Genomic DNA, 26,487 nt, shown 5'->3' on the forward strand with positions numbered 1-26,487 from the left:
TGTGGCCTCGCCTCTTGTTGGCCTGTCAACATATTGTGTCAGGAAACCCTCCTGCACACATTGTACAAAAAATGACCCATCTAATGTACTCGAACGATATCTTTTCCAGTCAATATTTGGAAAGTTAAAGTCTCCCATAACAACTACCCTGTTACTTTCGCTCTTTTCCAGAATCATCTTCGCCATCCTTTCCTCTACATCCCTAGAACTATTAGGTGGCCTATAGAAAACTCCCAACAGGGTGACCTCTCCTTTCCTGTTTCTAACCTCAGCCCATACTACCTCAGAAGAAGAGTCCCCATCTAGCATCCTTTCCGCCACCGTAATACTGTCCTTGACTAGCAGCGCCACACCTCCCCCTCTTTTGCCCCCTTCTCTGAGCTTACTAAAACACCTAAACCCCGGAACCTGCAACAACCATTCCTGTCCCTGCTCTATCCATGTCTCTGAAATGGCCACAACATCGAAGTCCCAGGTACCAACCCATGCTGCCAGTTCCCCTACCTTATTTCGAATACTCCTGGCATTGAAGTAGACACACTTCAAACCACCTACCTGAACACTGGCACCCTCCTGCGAAGTCAAATCTGTGCTCCTGACCTCTATACTCTCAATCTCCCGTACCGCAAAACTACAATCCAGGTTCCCATGCCCCTGCTGAATTAGTTTAAACCCCCCCAAAGAGCACTAACAAATCTAGTTGCTAGTGCTTTCTGTCCCGACCCCCTGCACAAACTCTCCTCCATTCGGACCCACTGGGAATCAACCCCTCTGACCCAGCTCCGCACCTTCTCCACATTCACTGCCCAGTAGTAATACATCAGTTTCGAAGACCCAAACCCCCTGCCTGCCTCCCCCTCTGCAGCAGCACCTTTCTAACTCTGGCCACCTTCCCTCCCCATATGAACGAAGTAATCTTTCCCTCAATCTTTCTGAAAAAAGCCTTTGGCAGGAAAATCAGCAGGCATTGAAAAATAAACAGAAATCGTGGCAACACGTTCATTTTAACCACCTGTACCTGACCCGCCAGTGACAGAGGGAGACCATCCCACCTTGCCAGATTAGCTTTCACGCTCCGCAGCAAACTAAAAATGTTGTACCTGCGGAGCACCCCCTCTCCCACTCCCGGGCAACCTGCACCCCCAGGTACTTAAAGTGAGTCCCTGCCCTTTGGAATGGTAGCCCCGCCGACCCCTGCCCCCACCCCCAGCGGAGACACCACAAAATACTCACTCTTGTCCAGATTTCGTTTGTACCCAGAGAAAGACCCAAACACTCGAAGCAGTTCCAATATTCTCCCTATCGACACAGTCGGTTCCGACACGTATAACAGCAAGTCATCGGCATACAAGGACACCCTATGCTCTATCCCGGCCCCCCCCCCCCCCCCCCCCCCCCCGCACTATTCCTTTCTATACCCCCAAACTTCTTAATGCGATGGCCAACGGCTCAATTGCGAGTGCAAACAGCAGGGGGGACATAGGACATCCCTGCCTATTCCCACGGTGGAGAGAAAAGTATCTCGAGCTGATGTTTTGTGTGTGGACACGCGCCCTCGGCTCCTTATATAGTAGCTTTACCCAGTTCACAAATCTTGGTCCAATCCCAAACCACTCCAGAACTGCCATCAAGTACCCCCATTCTACCCAGTCAAACGTCTTCTCAGCGTCCTGTGCCACAGCCACTTCTGTTTCCTTCCCCTCTGCCGGTGACATAACGACGTTCAATACCTTTCTAATGTTTGAAAAGAGCTGCCTCCTTCTTACGAACCCCGTCTGATCTTCACCTAACACCTTCGGGAGGCACTCCTCAGCCTACCCGCCAGCACCTTCGCCAATACTTTTGCGTCCACATTCAGAAGTGATATGGGCCGTTACAACCCACACTCCGTCGGATCCTTATCTTTTTTTAGCAAAAGGGAAATTGATCCTGCCCCAAAGTTTGTCCCTATCGCCTCTTCAAACATCCCCACCATCAGGAGTGCCAGCTTATCCTTGAATTTTTTATAATATTCCACCGGAAACCCATCCGGCCCTGCCACCTTCCCCGACTGCATCCTCCCAATCGCATCCTTTATCTCCTGCTCCACTATCGCTCCTTCTAATGTAGCCCTGTCCCCCTCCTCTAGTCTCGGGTACTCCAACCCATCTAGAAATTCCTGCATCTCACGGTCTCCTCCCAGGTGGCTCTGACCTGTACAACCTCTCAAAATTCTTCAAAAACCTTGTTAATCAGATCCGGAGCTGACCTGCTTAACCAGCCTTATCTCCATGTTTGTAAACTGCACCCCTTGCTCGTCCCAGTTGGCGCTCCGCCTTCCTGGTAGATAGTCGGTCAAAGCTCGCCTGTAGTTCCTTCCTCTTTTCCAACTTTGCTGGGTCCCCATCGTCTGCATAACTCCTATCTACCTCCAACATCTCATCTATTACCCTCTGCCGCTCCAACCTCTCCACTTTGTCCACCCTGGCCTTAAACAAAGTCACCTCCCCCCTCACCACTGCCTTTAGAGCCTCCCAGACAACTGCCTTCGACACCTCACCCGTATAGTTGAAACCTACATATTCCTTAATTACCTTTTCAATTTTGTCACAGAACACTTGGTCCCCCAAAGGTCCTACATCTAATTTCCACCCCGGCCTCTGTGCTACCCCCTTTTCCAACACCATATCCACCCAATGTGGAGCATGATCTGACACCGCAATTGCCGGGTATTCCAACCCCTTAACCCCAGCCAGCAAAGCCTTCCCCACCACGGAAAAGTCGATCCGCGAGTATACCTTATGGACTGCTGAGAAAAACAAGCACTCCCGTTCCCTCGGGTGCAGAAACCTCCAAGGGTCCACCCCTCCCATTTCCACCATTAGCCCAGCCAACGCCTTCACGCCCCCGTGATGGGACCAGCGAGCGCGGCCATGACCTGTCCAACCTTGGTTCCTGCACCAAGTTCCAGTCCCTCCCCACTATCAGTTCATGTGTGTCCAAGTCGGGGATGGTCTCAAACACCTTCTTTGCGAATCCCACATAGTCCCAATTGGGGCCGTATACCCTTAACAGCACCACTAACCTCCCCTCCAGCGCCCCTGTGAAAGACTTGCATTTATATTGTACTTTTCATTCCCATTGGACACCTCAAAGCACTTTACAGCCAATTAAGTCGTTTTGAAGTGTGGGCCGGGATTTTCTGACCCTGATCCCGACGAGCATCCTCATGTGTGGGAAGGGAAAGTTTGGAGGGCTCCTTACCTTTAATGGGGCTGGAAAATTCCGGCCGAAGTCAATGAAGGAAAAAGGCGAAAGTAAGTTGCTCTTGCTCTTTTAAAAAAAAAAAAAGTTTTAACTAAAGTAATTGAGGGAGAAGGGTAATCTTTCTGCCCAGCAAATTTATAATTTTGGGAACAGGTTGAAAAGCATCAGTGAAAGGAAAAGGCAGGTTAAATTCTAAAATCTCTTATGGCCAGGATGGGAGGAGTGCGCAGTTTCTCCAGCTCCACTGCTCCACAGGTCACATTATAAGTTTAAATGTTTTATTCGCACACCAGAATGGCTAATTGTTTACTTTCCCTACCATTAGACCCAGAATAAAAGAACCTCTAACCAGTCTTCTTTCAATAAACTAAGAATGATTGATCGATTATGAAACAAAAAATATGTCTTGAAACACGTTGGTCAGCATACAATTTGTAATCCGGAAGTGTAATTATGTACCCCTTTAAATCACAACACATTCTACTGATAGCCAAAGTAACCAATTGGCCATATTGGTGAGTGAATAAAACATTTACACTTGTGTGTAACCTATGGATTGGTGCGGCTAGAGAATCGGCACACTCCTCTCAACCCGATCGTAACATAGATTGAGGACGCTTGCCGGATATCAAAATGTGGACAAAGTGGGGTTGGACATGGAATAATCACCACTGGTAATGGATAAAAGGACAAATACCAAATTTGTTATACGTTTGTCAACCAAAATGGCTTTGGCTGTTGCTAGCAGTAGATATTTGAAATCCTTGACTAAAGCTAAACTGACAGAGCTTGAGAGTTAGCAGATAAATTGAAGGTAGAAATAAAAGCTGAATTGTGTCAGGATGAGTAACCACCCAGAATTTAGATTTAAAAAGGAGAGAATCCTGAAATTGGAGTCTCGGAGCTACAGTTAGCTAGGAACCCTCAACTCAGGGTGACTCGTCTGTATTTGGAGGCCTGGGAAGTTGAGACTTGAGAGCGATCCCAATGATATTGACCCCATTCCTGTTCTCTTCCACACCGACATTCCTTCGGAAGTTTCTTCCATACAAAATAACACCAGATCAACAGCATCAAAGCCCTCAGAACTTATCCTTTTCATAAAGTGTTTCCATTGGCCAAAAGGGTTTTCTTCTTTCTCCTCTGCAGGGGACCCTATTTATTTTGTCCTTTGCACGCGTGCGTGTGTGTATGTATGTGTTGGAATTTAAATGAAAAATGAAATGAAAATCGCTTACTGTCACGAGTAGGCTTCAAATGAAGTTACTGTGAAAAGCCCCTAGTCGCCACATTCCGGCGCCTGTTTGGGGAGGCTGTTACGGGAATTGAACCATGCTGCTGGCTTGCCTTGGTCTGCTTTAGCCAGCAATTAGCCCTGTGAGCTAAACAGCCCCTAAATGGATATATTGTTACACTTCCAGGTTATAAATTGTACGTTAGACAGTTTTTCCAACTTGTTTTAAGAAAGAAGTTTCATTTCATAATAGATCAAGGGCAGCACGGTAGCATTGTGGACAGCACAATGGCTTCACAGCTCCAGGGTCCCAGGTTTGATTCCGGCTTGGGTCACTGTCTGTGCGGAGTCTGCACATCCTCCCCGTGTGTGCGTGGGTTTCCTCCGGGTGCTCCGGTTTCCTCCCACAGTCCAAAGATGTGCAGGTTAGGTGGATTGGCCATGATAAATTGCCCTTAGTGTTGGGTGGGGTTACTGGGTTATTGAGATAGGGGTGAGGTGTTGACCTTGGGTAGGGTGCTCTTTCCAAGAGCCGGTGCAGACTCGATGGGTTGAATGGCCTCCGTCTGCACTGTAAATTCTATGATCTATGATCAATCAATTATGGGTGCGATTCTCTGGAAAAATCTCGAGGTTCATTTGTGGCGGGTTTTTCAGGGAGTTTCCCACCGTGATCCAATGACACTTAGGGCGTGATTCTCAGGCCTTGTTGCTCTCTTGCTCGAACAAAACAATGCCAGTGAATAGTGGGAGAGGTGGAAAGTGCCAGGCACTAAACAGTTTACAATACAACCATCCCACTCCTGTAGGTGAAATCGAGATGTTGCCGAAGTGTGGCAAGAAACCAATTATCACTATTTAAGCCCTATTTCCGTACAATTAACGGAATGCCCCGATATCCAACAGCCTCCCGTAATTCATCGGCCTCCCCAGCAAGTGGTTACGTTGGCACCGCTTAGTACTCCTTTTGAAAAACGTGAACCTGGTGGAAGTGCTTCTGTGGGAAGCCAAGGAGGTGAGCAGCCATCTTTGCTCACAGGCAAAGAGCCCGGAGTGCTGGACTTGCCACTCCCAAGCGGTGGTGCACCCTCGACTGGGTGGAGGGGGGCGAACCGCACACGGCACCAACATGCCAACCCCTGGATCATATGTACCCATTTCGGGGGCAACCCACGGCCCTGCCTGTCTGCCTCATGACTACAGAAGCCTCTAGCCATACAGCTGAAGGCTATTGCTAATAGGGAATTGGCAATCGTGGTTAAATGAACACTTCACACAACCCAAGTTGATTCCTGTGGGTGAGCGGGCCATGTAGCATGTGGGAGTCATTGACTATTTTCCCAATCACACCTTTATGCATGGATACTGCGCAACACCACACATGCAACAGCCTGCATCAGAACACCCAGGGGCTGGGACACAGCGCCGGGGAAGTGTTCACGGCTGGAGGATGGGTGAGGGTTCAAGGAGGGGGGGGGGGGGGGGGGGGGGGGGGGGGGGGGGGGGGGGGGGGGGGGGAGATGACTGGCGAGATGGCAGACATAGCGGACGCAAGTGACAAAAGTGTCATACTGGACCTACTTCTGTGAGCATCGTTTGGTCCCGCTCCTTTTGTGCGGAGTTCCGTTTCAGATGCCTCTCAGGATTTAGGCTGGAGGTGTGGAGGGATAGGGTGGAAGAGTGGGCTTAAAGTAGAGTGCTCTTTCCGAGGGCCGGTGCAGACTCGATGGGCCGACTGGCTTCTTTCTGCACTGTAAATTCAATGATGGTTCTATCCATTAAGAATGTGATTATTCGACCTCCAATCACACATTGCCTGTATTTCGATATCCTGCAAGAGCCGTCAATCTATGTTATGACCAAGATGGGAGGAGTGTGTAGATTCTCCAGTCCGACTAAATACCACTGAGAATGTGTCCACGCCAGTCTGCAACTACTGTGTATCATCTGTGAGACTAGGAAAAAATGCAACAAGTACACAACTCCAGTCTGAATGAACTTACACATTTTAAGTATACTCAGGCCCTACCATGTTTACCAGAATATCAGTCTTGTCAAGATGTTGGAGTGATTATTTTCAAATTACTTTGTTAAATTAGCAGATTAACACAGTATTGCCAATATTAATTTTCTCTCACTTGAGACGTACAGCTCCAATAGCTATTGATGAAGGTGTTTTTAGTTACGTACAATATCCGTGTTTAATGTGGTAAAACTGTTTATGTGCCACTTACCAGTTTCAGCATCCATGGGCTTCCACGGCATGTTGCAAAGCAACCAAAAAGGCCAAAAACAACAATGGTGGTGCCAGTCCCAATGAGTACGTAGGGGGCATTTGTGGAATTCTCAGCGACAAGCGAGATGTAGGTCCCTAAGGTGAGTTTGCCCCATACTCCAACAGCCAATAGGACAACACCTGTGATCTGCAAAAGAGGAAGACATCCTTCAACAAACACTGAACCTTTAAAGGACAACTGCTATGCCACCTCTCAAGGATGTGAAAATCCTGAAAAAGAGAACAGAAAGTCTTAAATTGAAGCTCTAATTATACTGGACTGGGACAGTATTTAGGGAGAGACAAGCAATGATGAAACTCCAGTTCTCCAAATTATAGCCCCTTTGATGACACAACCTGCAGAACTAAATCCCAGCTTTAGAATATCAGTCCATGAAAATATACTATCAAAGGCACGATTTGCTTGGGACAAGTAGTGAAACAAATAGCTCGTATTTCTTGCACCAACAGGACTAATACTTTGTGTTCAGTCAGCTGTGTCTGCCTTCTAATGGAAGAGTAGAAAATACTATTTGGAGGTGGGTCATTCCAGCATTCACATTACAAGTGAAAAAGCATTATGAAAAATATAGCAGATTAAAGGTCTCTGATTGCCAGAGTGAATTTTAATGATAGGAGTGAGCTACTGACACATTCAGGTTTTTTCAACTATTACAATGTAAATAATGGGCCACCAAAATTAATTAACTTTAAAACATAATTTTTTGTTGTCACCTTGTATGTGCCTGCTTTCATGATTACTGGTAGCCTTCCTAACAGTGTACAATTAACAGATCACTGCCTATTTTATTTTGAATTTCTGATGTTCCTCCCAGGCAAATACTACAGTTGTTTTATTACATATACTAATATCTTGTTACTCATTTGCTTACTTCCAGAACGGTCGGATGGTTGAAGTTCAGTAACAATCTAATAAGTCTTCAAATTAATCAAATACTGTTTATTGAGTAACGATTATAAATAACTGAGTTTGTTCACTCTTCTGCAACTATAATTGAAGATTAGATAAATAAGTATATATAAAGTTTAACTACATCTGCTCAATAAGCTATATCCCTAACTAGTTCACTAGTCACTCCTGATACAAAGAGGCGGGAACCCCCTGAGTGTAGCTTATATACATATATCTGGTGCTGCCATCTAGTGGTTGTCTAGCACTTAGTTACAGATGTTAACCCCTTACACATCTGCAGATATACAGATCACTACAACAGTGATGTGAAATCTGCAGAATAAAAGCAGTACAACTAGCGTAAGACAATAATCAAATATCTTGGAGGAGCTATTGGTTTAAGATGTGGGTTGCTATGATGCACTGAGATGTGCAAATGGATAGTGAAGGCAGCTTCAAGGCCATCTATACAGTCAAAAACAAGTGAACCGTATAATGGTAATTTCTTCATCATTTTTGTTGATTGATTAGCCTAGAAGTAGAGATCTGCACACACTTCATTTACCTTCAACGCAGCATTTTGCTTTGTTGTTTTACTGAAGGAAATTGCGAGTTGAATGTATAATATTATAGATTTTATTTATATATATATATATATATATATAGATAGAGAGAGAGAGAGGGAGAGAGAAAATACGTTCACTGGATTCTTGATCAAATCTAATTCACTCTTCCTCACACTGAGCACGTTTCGTATCTACAATTTCAAATCAGTAGTTGGAAACTACAGGATGAAAGTTTGTAGCAGATGATTGATAGTAAAAATGTCCAATGGGTCTGAGAAATATCAAGCAGCAACTAAACTACCTCAACTAAAGAGAACACAAAGTATTTTTTCAATTGGAGCTGATGCCACATTTGGTAACAATGATGTTTCTTGGGATAGAAAGTATTTCTATCTGAGGCTTTGATAAAAATATTTAGAAAATATTTTTTCCTGTATTCACCAAATGTAATGTGTTAAATATTACTACAAAAATATAATAGAGACAATTAACATATATAAACATAAATAATGTTTGTATGTATATGTATGATTTTCACAGATAACTCTTTCCCTTAAGGCTGCTCAGGACAACTTCTGTGCCCTCATAACCACCTTGTTAAAGGCTTGAGCCTTTCATCTAACAAGAAAATGGTTTGTGCCATGGTGCTCAACTCTGTGTTAAGGACAGCAGCATGATGGTGCAGTGGTTAGCACTGCTGCCTCACAGTGCCGAAGGCCCGGGTTTGATCTGGGTTTGATCAGTGTGGAGTTTGCACATTCTCTCCATCTCTGCGTGGGTCTCACCCCCACAACCCAAAGATGTGCCGAGTAGGTGGATTGGCCACGCTAAATAGTCCCTTAATTGGGGAAAAAAAACCTCTTATAGCATTGCCTGATGAGGTTCTGTAGTTCCATTCTGGCACAGCAGTCTCTGCCTTGTTTACAGCAGAAGAGGACAGTGGGATGAGAATGTACATGATTGTCTGGTCTTTAGGGTCCTCTTCCTGGCCAGCTGAGCTTTTTGTTCTGCTTGCTTTTTCCAATGTCTCTCAAAACAGTCAGCGTCCAGAAGTCATGGCTGTAAGTGTTTTCCAGTTGTGAGTGTCAATGTCCACCATTTTCATATCCCCCTTGCAGCTGACCTTGTAAAAGGGGTATGAATGCCCAGAAGGTTCTGACCCAGTGGCCAGTTCACATATAGCATTCTGTATATACGGCCATCATCCATCCAATGAATGTGGCTAAGTCAGCACAGATATTATTAGTTTAGATACGAGTGTATGTAGATAGAATTAGCACACTCCAGGACTTCAGTGACCTTGCCCTTCCAATAGGGGCCCAGGATTTGTTTGAGACAGTGAAGGTAAAAACTGTTGAGCCTTTTCTCCTGCCAAGGATTTGTTGTCCAGGTATCACCATTGTGGAGGAGTTCGCTGAGGAAGCAGGCTTCGTAGACTTACGGTTCAGTGTTCTCAGTCAGGTGACTGTTATTACACGTTCTCCTACTCAGCTTGGAGCTGTGTTTTTGTGATGAGTGTCTCGACTTTAACATCAAGTAACAAGATTGACCACTACCTGGCCGAGAATTCTTATCACAGCAATAACCAAAGACTAAACCCCAAAAATTCTAAACTGCATTTATTGCGTTACATTCTTCCAATAACAAATCACAGTGGTATATGACACTGACTAGTAAGCATTGGTTGCTTCAATGATTTGATTGTCTTCTATAAGCGCCTGACTGGTACCACAGGGATAGTGGCTCTGTGCAACCCAGAAAGTGAAAAGGCAATTACCACTCTCTGGCTCTTTCAACCCAAGCTCTGACAATGCAGCTTTGATGAAACATTTCTATGAAAGCCTTGCATTGTACTGGAGTAATAGGTTACTGCATCTATTTATGCTACAATTAAGAATTTTCACATAAATCATTTGCACATTTTTAACAAAATAATGCATTGCTTTTGTAAGCGATGCTTCTTTATTTGGTATAACCTGCTACTGGCCTTGGTGTGTGTAACTTTAAACAAACCAATTAGTTAAACGCTTTTAGGGGCTGCAAAGAATATTTCTTTCTGTATTCCTAAAGGCTGAACTTTTTCTTTTCTTTCATGGGATGTGGGCATCAATGAGGGGCCAGCATTTATTGCCCTCCCTAATTGCCCTTGAAAGGGTGGTGACAATTTGCCTTCTTGAATTGCTGCAGGCCATGTGGTGTCGGTACACCAACAGTGCTGTTAGGGGGGGGGGGGGGGGGGAATTCCAGGATGTTAATCCAGTGACAATGAAGGAACAGTGATATTATTCTAGTTCAGGATGGCACGTGATTTGGAAGTGTACTTGCGGGTGGTGGTGTTCCCATGTACCTGTTGCCCTTGTCCTTCTGGATGGTTTGGAAGTGCTGGTGAAGTTGCTGCAGTGCATCAGATAGATAGTATTTATTGCTGCTGCTGTGAGAGTCAGTAGTGTAGGCAGTGAATATTAATGTAATGGATAGGGTGCCAAAGAAGTAGTTGCTTTGTTTGGAATGGTGTTGAGATTCTTTTTTTGAAAAATAAATTTAGAGTACCCAATTATTTTTTTCCAGTTAAAAGGCAATTTAGCATCGCCAATCCATCTACCCTACACATTTTGGGGGCGAAATCCGCACAAACACGGGGTGAATGTGCAAACTCCACACAGACAGTGACTCAGAGTTGGGATCGAACCTGGGATCTTGGCGCCATGAGGCAGCAGTGCTAACCACTGGGCCACCGTGCTGCCCTTGGTGTTGAGACTCTGGAGTGTTGTTGGACTGCACTTATCCAGGCAAGTGGAGGATATTCCATCATACTCCTGACTTGCGGCTTGTAGATGATGGACAGGCTTTGGGGAGTCAGGAGGTGGATCACGTGTTGCAGAATTCCCAGCCCCTGACTCTGTAGTTATTGTGTTTATATAGTTGGTCCTTAGTTTCTAGCGCTTGGTAAGCCTCCAGGCTGTTGCTAGTGGGGGATTCAGCAATGATAATGCCATTGAATATCCTGGGGAGGTGGTTGGATTTTCGCTTGTTGAACATGGTGATTGTCTGGCACTTATGCGATGCAAATTAATGCATGTTATTGTCTGTCCCGCAAGGGGCAGCATGGTGGCACAGTGGTTGGCACAGTGGTTAGCACTGTTGCCTCACAACGCCAGGGACCTGGGTTCAATTCCGACCTCGGGTGATTGTGTGCACTTTCTACCAGTGTCAGCATGGCTTTACTCCGGGTGCCACTGTTTCCTCCCACAGTCTAAAGATGTGTAGGTTAGGTGGATTGGTCATGCTAAATTGTATCTTAATATCCAAAATGTGGGGTTACTGGGTTATGGGGATAGAGTGGGGGCATGGGCCTAGGTATGGTGTTCTTTCCAAGGGTTAGTGCAGACTTGCTGGGCTGAAGGTGTCCTTCTGCACTAAAGAGATTCTACGTTTTTGTGACGTCAGTTACCAAAGCAAGGAAGGACACTTCCAACTTCTCAATTAGAATCACTTCTTACAAAGTGTCCAATTGTAATTGACAAGAAAATCAGCAGCAGTTACTCAAAGATTCATTTTAGAGCAGTGTTAAACATAAGGGAAAAACACATTGGAGCCCAGGACATCTTACAGTCTAATGTGAAACTTTCACATATATCCTTCTAATGTTGAGTTTAGGGACAAACGTGGGCAGAACTTGCATCTGTCCTCTGGAGGGCTGATAATTTAAAAGGTCATGGGCTGTTGGAATGGTGCATGCTGTTCGATTTTCCACTGGTATCCCCTCCTGGGCGCTAATTGTACTGGACACCTGTAAGATAACAATGTTCAACATAGAATTGGAACAGGGGTTTCCACGCTGTATTCATTACCTGGAAATCACTAGAATGCTCCAGAAGATTGTACCGCCAGCCCTTACGGCATCTACTAAACACGGCTTTCTTGTACTGCAGTTTACATAATGTGCCCAAGATGCACCAATGATGGAATAAGCATCCACTAAATATTCTGGCAAAAACAGACTCTCAATGCATTGGACTGAAATTGTGCCTCAGCTGCAGCTATGGGATCGCAGACTGCCATGGTGTCACTGTTTAATCTTGCAGGTAAATAACAGTCATTAAGGTGTTAGAGAGTTGTTGCTGTTCATGGACCCTTGCGCCAAAATTACTTACTGGCTTTAGGTTATAGTAGCTTTACATTTTAGGTCATAACCATTGCAGTGATCTTTTTTTAGTCTAGGTTAAAAAACTGCATCGAGTCAAAGCTGAAAGCATCCAATTCCTTGAAGAGATTGATATTATAAATTTTGAAATTATATTTATGGCCAGTAAGAAAATACATGCCTTGGCTCATTTTCAATAGGGGCAAGTTAAGCAGAGGAATAAAACAGCAAAAAGGAATGGATTTCTGAGCAGAGTGGCAGAGGTGAAATCTTGGAATCATTTAAGAACTGTTCAATATAGCATCTAGTGCCGGCAGGGTGTAGAGTTGTTTTAAGGTGGGTTATAGTCCTTTCCTCATGCATGAGTATTTTGCGAAAAAGGAAACTGAGAAGTGAACCATTCACAATGAGCGTGTTAAAACTTTGACAAAATGCAAATGATTTACAGATAAAACCATGTCTAAATTCATCCCTCTTTCTCCAGTACATAATTCAGTTCCTTTTTCGGCAGGCAAAATTTCAATCCATCCCACAGATGGAACAAGAAATCAACTTAACTACTCCCACAGAGAAAGAAATACTACAACCTATTACCCTTTCTTCATACACATATTTATTGAGCAAAGCTATAACTATTCTAATGCCCCAAAACCCAAACAAATCAAGTTTAAAAATGATGTACTTCTCAACACGTGAACCCATGTGTTTCAGTGATGAAATAAAGCAAAGGTTTTATTGGTTTAGCATAATCTTCTTATTTCAAACAAGAGTATTGTGAACATTGATTGCAGATTTAGAGGGCTCCACCTTCTAGTTTAGTGAATTTTTTGTACTTTGGCACCATCTAATGGAGCCTGTTTGTAATTATTTTACATCATCAAATGCTTTATCAGCCGATCTAACTTTTTAATGTATGGCATTCTTAATCTTAAAACGATTATAAATTGATATTGTTTCTTAGCTCTTACAAAACGATGGGGCAGTGGTTAGCATTATTGCCTCACAGCTCCAGGGACCCGGGTTCATTTCCGGCCTCAGTTGACTACCTGTATGGAGTTTGCACTTTCTCCCCGTGTCTGCGTGGGTTTGCTCCAGCTGCTCCGGTTTCCTCCACAGTCCAAAGATGTGGTTAGGTGGATTGGCCATGCTAAATTGCCCCCTTGGTGCCCAAAAGGTTCGGTACTGGGTTACGGGGATGGGGTGGAGGGGTGCGCTTAAGTAGGATGCTCTTTCCAAGGCCGTTGCAGACTCGATAGGCCGTATGGCCTCTTTCAATGATTCTAATCCTGAAATTTCATATAACTTCACAATAATAACTGCTATTTGAAAATGTATAAACATTCAGTCTGTAAACTTTCTTTTACTAGGGTGTCGAAGGAACTACTGCAGCTAGGTCATATACGTGAACAAAGAAAATCTAGAAACAATCAATAGATTTTTACAATGTTGGATAATAGTTCTGGGTAAATGGATAGGGTTGATCAGGCAGCAGCAGAAGTTCTGCTGCTCATTTGGTGGTGATGGAATCTGTTAGTTTATCACACTGTTATTGTTTTTTAAGAGAACATGGCTACAGAGCAACATTGTAGTTGTGGGAAATGTTATTTTTCATCAGGGAAGCATGATGTTAAGACACAACATTTTGAAATAGTTAATCTATGTCTGGACTGAACTGTATGTTTTGAGCAGATAGCTCTACATGGGAAAAAGATAAGAAAATGAAATCTGTGGGAATAGACAAGATTGTATACAAACGCCCTTGTAATAAGGGCAAATGCTGGGAGGATCTGAAAAGCTGGAAAGCAGCAGACTCTCAAGGTTGAATAGTTATCAAAAATGGAAAGAAAGGTTTTGCTGATGAAGTGCCATGAATTGGAGGTACGCATGGATAAGAGATACAAGGACATAACTATTGGTCTTGCAGAAAGAGAAAGCTCTGTTTTGACACTTTACCAAAGAGTGGTGAAAAGCATAGTGAGTGAGGCATGCTGACATAACTCAGCCCACCGAGTCTGCACCAACCCTCTGAAAGGAGAACTCTACCTATCCCCATAACCCCATGCATTGATCATGGCCAATCCACCTAACCTGCACATCTTTGGATACAAAACAAAAGGTATAAAAGGATATGAGCTGCACTTAGGCTGAAATCCACATTGATTAATTAAACTTTGATTGTAATAACTCTCTGGGCAGTGATAAAGGGCTAAATTTTGTAATTGCGTTGTGATTCTTGTAGACGGGCCTGAAAGTGTTGGGGAGTGGCGGCAGTGGCAAACCCACTTCCTCAATCTGTAGGACCGAGAGATGCCTTTTCAGCACCCAACAAATTGGCTGTTTCCAGGGCGGCTGCTCCCTGGACTGGTAAGCCAATCAGAGTCAGCAGCGCCACCAGGAGATTTGGTCACTCCTGGAACTTCACCTGGGAGAAGCAGATGTAATAGATAAATAATGGCACTCTCAGAAGCTAGTAAGTGAGATCTTGGGGCTCTGGAGCCAGTCAGGCAAGTCCTGGTAATGGGAAGGTGATTGGGGACTGGTGACAGCAGGATTGCTCTGTTGTTGCGAGGGGGCCCTTACTTGGGTCAGAGTGAAGAGGAAGGACCCCATAGGGGTGGATTTACAATGAAACACACTGTGCTGTGGCACAGGACCTCCAAACGAGAGAACCCCCAAAATGATAAGTTGAGTGATGAAGGTGCTCAACCTGCCACTTGAGCGCTGTTTACTCCCCTGCACCTCTCTTCTCATTTCCTTGCCAGTTCTTTAAACTCTTCGATTATTTTCTGAAATGTATATTTTCATAGGCTGCTACACTTCTCATTGAAGTCACCACATAATCAATATGGCATTTGATTGGCTGGTGCTAGTGGTTAACCCTGCCTTGAATTGGCCTGTCTCTCCACCTCACAGAATCACAGAACAATACAGTGCAGAAGAGGCCATTGGCCCATCGAGTCTGCATCAACACATGAAAGACACCCGACCTGCCTACCTAATCCCATTTGCCAGACTTGGCCCATAGCCTTGAATGTTATGATGTGCCAAGTGTTCATCCAGGTACTTTATTTTTAAATTAAGGGGCAATTTAGCGTGGTCAATCCACCTACCCTGCACATCTTTGGGTTGTGGGTTGAGATTCACACAGACACGGAGAATGTGCAAACGCCACATGGACAGTGACCCAAGGCCAATATATAATCTGGGTCCTTGGCAACCTGAGGCAGCAGTGCTAACCACTGTGTCACCATGCTGCCCATCAAGGTAATTTTTAAAAGGATGTGAGGCAGCCTGCCTCTCCCACCCTCCAGGCAGTGCACCTGTCAGCATCCCATGGCTCTTTCCTGTGTGAGATGCTGGAAACAGAGCCAAAGTTGTGCTGAGGCTCCAAATTCTCTGGACACCTGTCATCTAATAGAAGGAATTTATGGAGTTAGACTGTACAGAGTACGGCCAAGTCCATCCCATTCCACTGTTTATTAATTTGAACCCAAGTGATTAGCTTATGCTTATATGCTAATCTGTGTGTATGTATGTATGTATAAGTCTGTACATGGGGGGTTCTCAATGTTATTATACATTTGCATTTGGAAAGAATATTGTGTTTGGTCTTTTATACCTTATGAAGGAATCCACCAGACACCTCGACTTGTCCAAACCAGAACATTTTATTGAGTCTCATCTGCCAAGGTAGCATTACCCGTCACAGAACACTTTATCATGGAGTCTGTTTATTACTCCTCTGGAATCTTCACCTAGCACTGACCATTCACTTGTGTGTCTTATTACCCTCTCGCGACTTCCGGTTGCGGTGATACGGAGCTAAGCCGCACGTTCGATAACTCCGGCTTTTTTAGGTCTTTTGGGCTCTTTTAAGGGCCCGTAGCGGTGTTGGTTGGACTTTTCCCCGTGTGGGAACACTCTCTCTAAGATTCTCCGCCGGTGGATGGCCTGGACTAGGAGTGGAGCGGTCAAAAAATCGGCTTTGGAGCAGAGAAAGGTGCGAGGTAGAAGAAGCAAGATGGCGGCGGGCCAGGAAGCAGCAGCAGCGTGGCAGCAGTGGGCGCGAGAGCAGCAGGAGCTGCTTCAGCGCTCCTTTAAGGAGCTGAAGGCAGAGATTCTGGAGCCATTTAAGGCCTCCCTGGACAAGCTCATGGCGACCCAGACGGCTCAGGGTGCGGAGATCCGAGAGCTTCTGCAAAAGGCCTCGGAGGGCGAAGACAAACTCCTGGGCCTGGCAGTGAAGGTGCAGTCGCACGAGGCGCTCCATAAGAAGTGGTCAGCGAGGATGGAGGAGATGGAGAACCGGGGCTGTCGGAAGAACCTGCGGATCCTGGGCCTCCAAGAGGGGCTAAAAGGTTCGGATTTGGGGGCCTATGTGGCCATGATGCTGAACACGCTAATGGATGCGAGGTCGCTCCAGGGGCCTTTGAAGCTGGAGGGTACCCATCGGGTGCTGCTGAGGAAACCCAGGCCAAACGAGCCGTCTCGGGCGGTGCTGGTCCGTTTTCACCGCTTTGTTGACCACGAGTGTGTGCTGCGTTGGGCGAAGAAGGAGGAGTAGCAAGTGGGAGAATGCGGAGGTCAGGATATACCAGGACTGGAGTGCGGAGGTGGCGAAGAGAAGGGCTGGCTTTAACCGGGCGAAGGCAGTGCTCCACAAGAAGGGGGTCAAGTTTGGCTTGTTACAGCCGGCACGCCTGTGGGTCATGTATAAAGATCGCCAGCTGTATTTTGACTCCCCAGAGGAGGCCTGGACTTTTGTTCAGGCAGAGAAGCTGGACTTTAACTGAGGGCTGGGGAATGTTGTATACAGCCCGGAGGCTTTGCCCTCCTGGGTATCCTTTCGCTTTATCGGTTCTATTGGATGATTTGTTTTTGCTGTTCTGCTTTTTTCCCCTGCTTGTTTGGGACTGTTATCTGTTTATATGGGTGTTTTGTCATGTTTGGGGCCTGTATTTTGTTCACTGGTTGAGAGTTTGGGTGGGGTTCGCGGTCCTGTTGGGTCATGTGCCCGTCTTTTCCCGCGTTTTGAGTCGGGGGCGGGGCTTGGGATGGAAGCGCAGGATTTTCTCCCGCGCTAGAGGAGCGGTGGGCGGGGCCGGCACTGGGGAGGTGGTTGTGTTACACTGGGGGGGGGGGGGGGGGGGGGGGGGGGGGGGGGGGGTCATTGGGGTGGCAGGAGCAGCCGGGGTCAGCAGGAGTCGGCTGACTTACGGAAGTACAATGAAAGGGGTTATGCGGCTGGGGGGGGGGGGGGGGGGGGGGTACCGGGTTGCTGCTGGAATGGCCACGGCAGAGGTGGAGCATGTAGAGGGGGTCGGGCTCCCTCCAACGAGGTATACCACGAGCCTGGTGGTGGCGGCTACCCTCAAAATCTGGGGGCAATGGAGACGGCACAGGGGGGAGGTGGGGGCCTCGATGGGGGCCCAGATATGGGGCAACCACCGGTTTGTCCCGGGGAGAATTGACGGTGGGTTCCTGAGTTGGCACAGGGCAGGTATCAGGAGGTTGAGGGACCTGTTTGTAGACGGGAAGTTTGCGAGCCTGGGTGCGCTGGAGGGGAAGTTCGGGCTCCCCCCGGGGAACGCCTTTCGGTACATGCAGGGAAGGGCGTTTGTTGCCGCGGGGGGGGGGGGGGGGGGGGGGGGGGGGGGTTGTTTCGTTGTTTTGGACCGAAGGGACGGGCATAGTTGTTCTATGCTAATGGTGGGCGTTGATTTATTTCTTTCTCTATGTATACATGGGGGGGGGGGGTACTGTTTTTTTCTTTTTTCTGTTTTGTAAAAAAAAAATGTCCTTTTTGTTTTTGATATTTTATGAAAATTTTGAATAAAAATTATTTTTGAAACAAAATTACCCTCTCTCAATCTTCTTCGCTTATATGGAAGTCCCTGGTCACATGACCTTGGTCAAGAGTCCATTTTATGTGTCTGAACCGCCACCTGCTGGTTGAAGGTTTGAGGGGCATAGACAGAGTTACATTACTTCAGCCCATCGCGGGCCGGAGAATCGCTGCGGGGGGCACGCCGATCAGCCGGCGTGATTCCCACTCCCACCGATTCCCGGGTGGCAGAGAATTCCGGCCACGGCGGGGGCGTGATCTACGCCAGCCCCGGGCAATTCCCCGACCCTGCTGGGGCGTCGGAGAATTCCGCCCAAGTAGGTTTAAGTAGAATTCAACAAGGAGACCAAGTTATAGTAAGAGGAGTATATTTTAAGACTATGCAATTTGAAAACTTAACAAGACGAAGTACATTTATGTTTAAGTTTAAGACATGACAGGTGAGGTCAGCCGAGTGCAATGTGTCACACGTGGGAAGTTATGGACCATATCGGCATCCCAGATTAGTGTTTTTCATACTTTTGTTCCAGCGACCCACGGTTACAGAATGGTTGACTATTGCAACCCACACCACATTCACAAAAGAGTTTCCATAATTATTTTTAAAAACGTCACACTCATTGTTGGCACTTCTGTATTACTGAATGAAGTTGAGCTGCTGTTTCATCTTAAATGACAGCTCCACCCTGACACATTGCTAAAGGGTGTAACTCAGTATTATTTGATTATTTTATTTCTTCACACCCATTGTTAGAATTTGGAAAACTGCGTGCAAGCACTGGTAGGATTTACAGGCTCGATATTGCACAGTTTTAACAACGTCATGTTCACGTGTTCAAAACATAACACAACCTTGACTTCAAAAATCAGGAGCCTTAACTGTTGAACTAAAGACACAATCAGACAGAATGTCACTGAACGCCTGTTAGTACCGTTTCCCAGGTAATTATGTAACAGACTGAAAACATGCTAAAGACACAAACATGCAAAAGCTCAGCTGACCAATATGCAAAACGTGCATATTACTGGCTCCTGTAAACATGAGTGTAGTTTAGTCACCAGATAATGCCATCGTTGGCTAATAATTCAAGCCCCGATAAAGGCAGGCGCAAAGTCCTTGTGGGAAAGGAACCTATTCAGCCGATGGGAGTCCATGTAGTTACACGGCAGATACGGATGCTTGGGGACGATTACCTGGGAAGGGGGGGTTGGATAGCGGCAGGGAGGCGATGAAAAAAGAAGCACCCTTGAAGGAAAAGAGCCCCGGTGGGGAGAGACAATTTGCATGTGGAAGGAATGGACATAAGAGCTTGTAGGGCTGGCTGAGACTGTATGTCCAGGTTAACTGAGAGAATGATAAAAGAAGCGTGGGGTTTGTAGTGATACACTGAACTCAAGCAATAATATCACACTGAACTCGAGAAGTAACACAGATCCTGATGCTGAACATGCCACCTAAAGAGAATATTACAGGTCTCTGACTGCAAACTACCCAACTATACTTTGGCCCAGAGAGGCAAGGAAGACCACGGCACTGGCTTCAACATCAGCCTCGTGTGGTCATACACTGTACAGCAGTGAGAATTTACCTCGAGAGAAAACAGTAAACATGGTCAGGCAATCTTTGGGGATCATTTTGGCGACCCTTTCTACACCATCCCACGGCCCATCCACAGGTCGCAGCCCCCACTTTGAAAATCACTGTTCTAGATGACAATAATATAATAATAATCGCTTATTATCACACGTCGGCTATGAAGTTACTGTGAAAAGCCCCTAGTCGCCACATTCCGGCGCCTGTTCGGGGAGGCCGGTACGGGAATTGAACCCGCGCTGCTGTCTTGTTCTGCATTACAGGCCAGCTGTTTAGCCCACTGTGCTAAATCAGACCACATGTGCATGACGTGTTCCCAACTGCAGAAAATTGATCTCTGGGTTTCAGAGCTCGAGCGGCGACTGGAGACATTGTGGCACATCTGCAACGCTGAGTATTACGTACCATGTTTCGAGATGGCCACATCGCAACTCAAGGGACTGGACAAGGGAAGGCAGTCCAAGAGAAACAGACTGGTAGTGCAGGAGTCCTGAGGGCCCGCTCTCAAATCGATTTTCCATTTTGCTTCCTCAAGGCAACAGTCACAACCAAGCTTGTGACTGTACAAGCAGCCCGTCTGTATCGGAGGGGGATTTGGGGGGGGGGGGGGGGGGGGGGGGGGGAGAGAATGCTGTGATGCCTCCCCGAGGCCAGGGTCAGAGACGTCACTGAACAGCTTCAGGGCATTCTAAAGGGGGAGGGTGATAAGTCATGAGGCGGTGGTACACGTTGGTACCAACAAAATAGGTAGAATGAAAGATGAGGACTTTCACCAAGAATTCAAGGAGCTAGGCAGCAGATTAAAAAGCAGGACTTCAATGGTTGTAATCTCTGGATTACACCCGGTGCCATGTGCCAGCGAGTACAGAAATAAGAGAATAGGGCAGCTGAATGTGTGGGTTAAGAGTTAGTGGAGGAACTTCCGATGGCGGCTATAAAGAAGTAGGTCGCACATTTGGTGGCTCCCGCTCGGGTAGGAACTTTGGACCTTTTTCCCTGATTTTTTGTAGGATCTGAAGTGCAAAATTGGGCCCGAATTCTCCCCTACCCGGCGGGTCGGGGGGTCCCGGCGTGTCGGAGTAGCGTGAACCACTCCGGCATCAGGCTGCCCCAAAGGTGCGGAATTCTCTGCAACTTTAGGGGCCAATCCCTCACATTGAGGGGCTCCAACCGCGCCAGAGTGGTTACCACTCCGCCGGCTGGTGTGAACGGCCTTTGACGTCCCGCCAGCCGGGGCTGAAAGGACATCGCCGGCCGGCGTAAGTCTGCGCATGCGCTGCTGACGTCATACCGGCGCATGCGCATGCGCAGGGGAGGGGGTCTCTTCCACCTCCGCCATGGTGAAGGCCATGGCGGGGGCGGAAGAAAAAGAGTGCCCCATGGTACAGGCCCGCCCGCCGATCGGTGGGCCCCAATCGCGGGCCAGGCCACCATGGGGCACCCCCCGGGGTCACATCGCTCCACCCCCCCCCTTCCAAGACCCCAGAGCCCGCCCATGCCGCTAATCCTGCCGGTCAGGTAGGTGGTTTAAATCATGCCAGCGGGAGAGGCCTGCCGGCCGCGGGACTTCGGCCCATCGCGGGCCGGAGAATCGCCGCTGGGGGCCCGCCGACTAGAGCAGCGCGATTCCCGCCCCCGCTGAATCTGGGGGGGGGGGGGGTGTGGGCGCGGAGAATTCGGGACACGGCGGGGGCGGGATTGATGCCGGCCCCGAGCGATTCTCCAACCCCCCCGGGGGGGTCGGTGAATTCCGCCCTTGGATGTTGGACGCAATTGCGAAGAGGGATACTACATCAGTGCATGGAGAAGCAGACCAGGAGTGCTCGCAAAGGAAGAAATAGACAAACGGAGAAGGCTTGGGCTGAGGCTACAACGGGAGAAAGCATGGCAGAGGACCGGAGTTCTGCCTTGACGAACCAGCGGTCGACGGAGCAGTTGATGCAGTTCATACAGGAGGTCTTCGCCAAGCAGAAACAGGAATGCTTGGACCCAATTAAGGAGTCGATTGCGCTAGGGCCCACATGACTGGGACGAGGATGAGTAGGTTCTTTGGGGGTGAAGATAGGTGTGTCAGGTGCTCGGGGAGTCCAGCGAACCATGCCCATATGTTCTGGGCATGCCCGGCATTGGAGGAGTTCTGGGAGGGGGGTGGCGAGGACGGTTGTCAAGGGTGGTGGGATCCAGGGTCAAGCCAGGATGGGGACTCGCGATCTTTGGGGTTGGGGTAGAGCCGGGAGTGCAGGAGGCGAAAGAGGCCGGTGTGCTGGCCTTTGCGTCCCTAGTAGCGCGGCGAAGGATTTTGCTACAGTGGAAGGACGCGAGGGCCCCCAAGCGTGGAGACCTGGATCAATGACATGGCGGGCTTCATTAAGCTTGAGAAGGTTAAATTCGCCCTGAGAGGATCGGTGCAAGGGTTCTTTAAACGGTGGCAACCTTTCCTCGACTTTCTGGCTCAACGATAGGGTACTGGGACAGTAGCAGCAGCAGCCCGGGGGGGGGGGGGATCATGTTTGCTTATTTTATTTAAATTTGATTTATTTAATTTTAATTTATGGTTAAGTTCTCTTGTTGGGGGTGGGGGGAGTGTGATACATGTGATGTTACGGTGTGGGGGGGAATTGTGGGTGTTGTGGGGCCGTTAGTTGCATATTACTGCTTGTTGCTATACTTGTTATATTTTTATATTTTCTGTAAAAAATTCCAATAAAAATTATTTTTTAAAAAAGGAGTCGATTGCGCGACTGGAAGCTTAAGATCGGGCGATCCAGAAAGTGGAGAAGGCAGCGACTGAGCAGGAGGAGCACCAAGCTGCAGTGGAGTTGGAGGTGGGGATGCTGAGAGACCAACAGACAAGGCTCCAAGAGAAGGTGGAGGATCTAGAGAACAAGTCCCGCCGGCAGAACCGGAGAATCGTGGGTCTCCCGGAGGGATCCGAAGGAACAGACGCAGGGGCATACAAAGCGGGTATGTTTGAGAAGCTACTGAGGGAGGGGACGCTCACCCGACTCTTGGAGGTGGGCAGGGCGCACAGAGCGCTAGCGAGAAAGCTGCGTGTGGGTGACCCCCACCCCGAGCAATGGTGGTGAGATTCCACAGGTACCTGGACAAGGAGAGCATTCTACAGTGGGCCAGGCAGTAATGGAGCTGCAAATGGGAGAACAGTGTCTTGCATATATATCAGGATCTGAGCGCGGACGTGGCCAGAAGAGCAGGGTTCAACCAGATAAAATCTACCCTTTTTAAGAATTAAGGTAAAGTTTGGACTACTGTACCCGGCCTGTCTTTGGGTTACGCACGAAGAGCAACATTTCTATTTCGAGTCGCTGAGGAAGCGATGGACTTTGCGAGAAGGAAAGGGCTGGTATCGGACTGAGATGTTTGGACTGAACTTTGTTGCAGTGTTCATGTGTTTATTTTTTTGTTCTCTTCTCTTCAGTTATTTTTTTAAAAAAAATAAAGTATTTGTCGTTCGATGTTACTTGTAATGCCTGTTGTATTGAGCTGGGTCTGCGGACGAGCTGTTTGAGTTAAAATTTGCGTTTACACTGATGGGGGATGGAGGTGTGAATGTTAGAGGTTAGATGTTTGATCTTCTTTGCGTGTTTCTTTTGGGCAATTGGGTTGGGATTGTTTACGTTTGCATATGTGTGCCCAAGCCCGGGGGGGGGGGGGGGGCAATATGTGGGAAAATGTCTGGCGCCATGGGCGGGGGCCGCCAAGCTAGCTGCGCGGTTACAAAGGGAGCAAATCAGCAGAGCCTTAGTTGAATATAGTGGGGAGAATGATAGAACCCACTGTAAAAGATTTAATAACAGAGCACTTGGAAAACAGTGGCAGGAACGGACAGTCAGCATGGATTTACAGAAGGAAAATTATGCTTGACAAATCTATTGGAATTCTTCGAATTTGTAACTAATAGATATATATCTATTCTATAGGGAAGAGGATAACAATGCAAAGAGTAGGGACCAAGGGGGCATCTGTGCATGGAGCCGGAGGACATTGGTCGGCTGTTAAACAAGTACTTCACATCTGTCTTCACTCAGGTGGAGGAGGAATCGGGGAGAGGGACTGAGAGATTCTTGAACAGATTGGCGTAGTAAGTGAGGGGATTTTGGAGGTTTTGATGGACTTAAAAGTGGACAAATCCCCAGGTCAGGATGAATTGTATCCCAGGCTGCTGGGGAAGTAAATTACATGGGCTCTGACCCAAATGTTTAATTCCTCTCTGGCAGACAATTGGAGGACAAGTTAATGTGCTTCCACTTTTCAAGAAGGGTGATCAAATTAAACAAGGGGATTACAGACCGGTGAGTCTCATAACAGTGGTAGGAAAACTTGAGAAAATTCTGAAGGGGAAAATTAATCTGCACTTGGGAGAGGCAAGGTTTGATCAGAATAGTTAGCATGGCTTTGTCAGAGGGGAGGCCATGCCAAACCAATTTGACTTAATTTTTTTGAGGAGTGTGATCAGGTGTGTAGATGAACATACTGTATTTGATACGAATTTCAGCAAAGCCTTTGACAAGGTCCCACGTAGCAAAATCAGAACATGGGAGGAGGCGGCCATTCGGTCCTTCGAGCCTTTTCCGCCATTCATATGATCATGGCTGATCATGCTCAATAGTCTGTTCCCGACTCCTCCCCCCCCCAATATCGTTTGATCCCTTTTTCCCCCAAGTACTACATAGAACTCCTTCTTGAAAAGATGCAAATATTTGGCTTCAACTTTCTGTGGTAGTGAATTTCACAGGCTCACCACTCTCTAGGTGAAGACATTTCTCCTCATCTCAGTCCTAAATAGTCTACCCCATGTCCTCAGACTGTGACCCCTAGTTCTGGACTCCCCTACCATCGGGAACAGCCTTCATCTACCCTGTCTCGTCCTGTTAGAATGTTCTAGGTTTTTAGGAGACCCCGCTCCCCCCCCCCCCCCCTATTCCTCTGAACCCCAGCAAAAATAATCCTAACTGACTCAATTTATAATGGGAATAAAGAAATGGCTGACCAACGAAACGTATAATTTAGTTCCGTCGTCACAAAAGAGGACACAAATAACATAACAGAAATGTTGTGGAACACAAGAGTTTAGTGAGGGAGGAACTGAAGGAAATCAGTATTAGCAGAGAAATGGTGTTGGGGAAATTGATGGGGTTGAAGGCTGATAAATCCCCAGGGCCAGATCATCTATATCCCTGAGTGCTTAAAGGAAGTGGCCCGAGAAATAATCAACACATTGGTGATCATTTTGACTCTTGAACAGTTCCGACAGATGGGTAGCTAATGTAACCCCATTATTTAAAAAGGGAGGTCAAGAGAAAACTGAATTATAGACCAGTCAACCTGACATTGATAGTGGGGAGAATGATAGAGCCCACTGTAGAAGATTTAATAACAGAGCACTTGGAAAACAGTGGCAGGAAAGGACAGAGTCAGCATGGATTTACCTAAGGAAAATTATGCTTGACAAATCTATTGGAATTCTTTGAAGTTGTAACTAATAGATTTGATGAGGGGGAGACAGTGGATGTGGTTTATTTGGGCTTTCAGAAGGCTTTCAACAGAGGCCCACAGAAGAAATTAGCATATAAAATTAAAGCGTGTGGGATTGGAGGTAGCATAGAGATGGACAGAAATTTGGTTGGCAGACAGGAACCAAAGAGTAGGAATAAACGAGTCTTTTTCCAAATGGCAGGCAGTGACTACTGGCGTGCCGCACGGAGCAGTGCTAGGACCCCAGCTATTCACAATATATATTAATGATTTAGGTGAAGGAACTAAATATATTATCTCCAAATTTGCAAATGACACAAAGGTGAGTGGGAGGGTGAGCTGTGAAGAGGATGCAGAGATGCTTCAGTGTGTACATGGCCATGGTGAGACCACACCTGGAATAACTACCGTAATCGAACAGCCACACCACGCACGAAACGCAGTGCGTCATGGAGCAACAATGCCAATTGAATCTGGGAGACCCTGCTCCGGGATCTCCCGGCTTCTAACGCCTTGCGGGATCTACTGCGATCTCAGAAGATGTTGTGATGTGATTGTGGGTTGCGGCTATGACCAGCTAAGTCGCACGTTTGGCTGCTCCTGCTACAAAGGTGTTTTCGGGCCGATTGGAGGGCCCCAACGGCGCTGTAAGGACAAATCCCGGTGGGGGAAGGCTCCCTGAAGAGAACCAGACCAACTTTATGGTCGGTACCCGGAGTGGGGTGGTAAAGAAAGCAACAGCAGCTCCCCAAAAAAAGCGGGGGAAGAAGACCAAAATGGCGGCCGGTGGCGCACCCGAGGAATGGAGGAAATGGGCGGAGGAGCAGCAGGCCGCTCTCCTGCGCTTCTTTACAGAGCTGAAAATGGAGCTCTTGGAGTCAATGAATGCGACGACCACCAGGCTGATGGGAGCCCAGGCGACCCAAGAGGCGTCGATTCGGGAGCTGCAACAGGAGATGACTGTGAGGGAGGAGGAGGCCACGGTCCTCGTGGGAAAGGTAGAGGTGCACGAGGCACTCCACCTGAAATGGCAGAGCCGTTTTGAGGAGCTGGATACCCGAATGAGGCGGAAGAACCTGAGGATCTTGGGCCTGGCAGAAGGCCTGGAGGGGTCAGACCTCCCGGGATATGTAGCAGAAATGCTGAGCTCCCTGATGGGGCAGGGGCCGTCCCTTCG

General features: G+C 47.3%; 1 protein-coding gene across 1 annotated transcript in view; it reads right to left on the reverse strand.

The window, feature by feature from the left end:
• The window catches only part of tspan7b (tetraspanin 7b), a 129,213-nt gene that overhangs the window by 33,176 nt on the left and 69,550 nt on the right, over positions 1-26,487 (reverse strand). The window contains exon 2 of the mRNA XM_038802135.1: positions 6,715-6,903. Coding sequence (XP_038658063.1) covers positions 6,715-6,903 — 189 coding nt within the window. The remainder of the gene's footprint in view (positions 1-6,714; positions 6,904-26,487) is intronic.

This window comes from Scyliorhinus canicula, chromosome 7, assembly GCF_902713615.1.
Source record: "Scyliorhinus canicula chromosome 7, sScyCan1.1, whole genome shotgun sequence".
Classification (NCBI taxonomy): domain Eukaryota; kingdom Metazoa; phylum Chordata; class Chondrichthyes; order Carcharhiniformes; family Scyliorhinidae; genus Scyliorhinus; species Scyliorhinus canicula.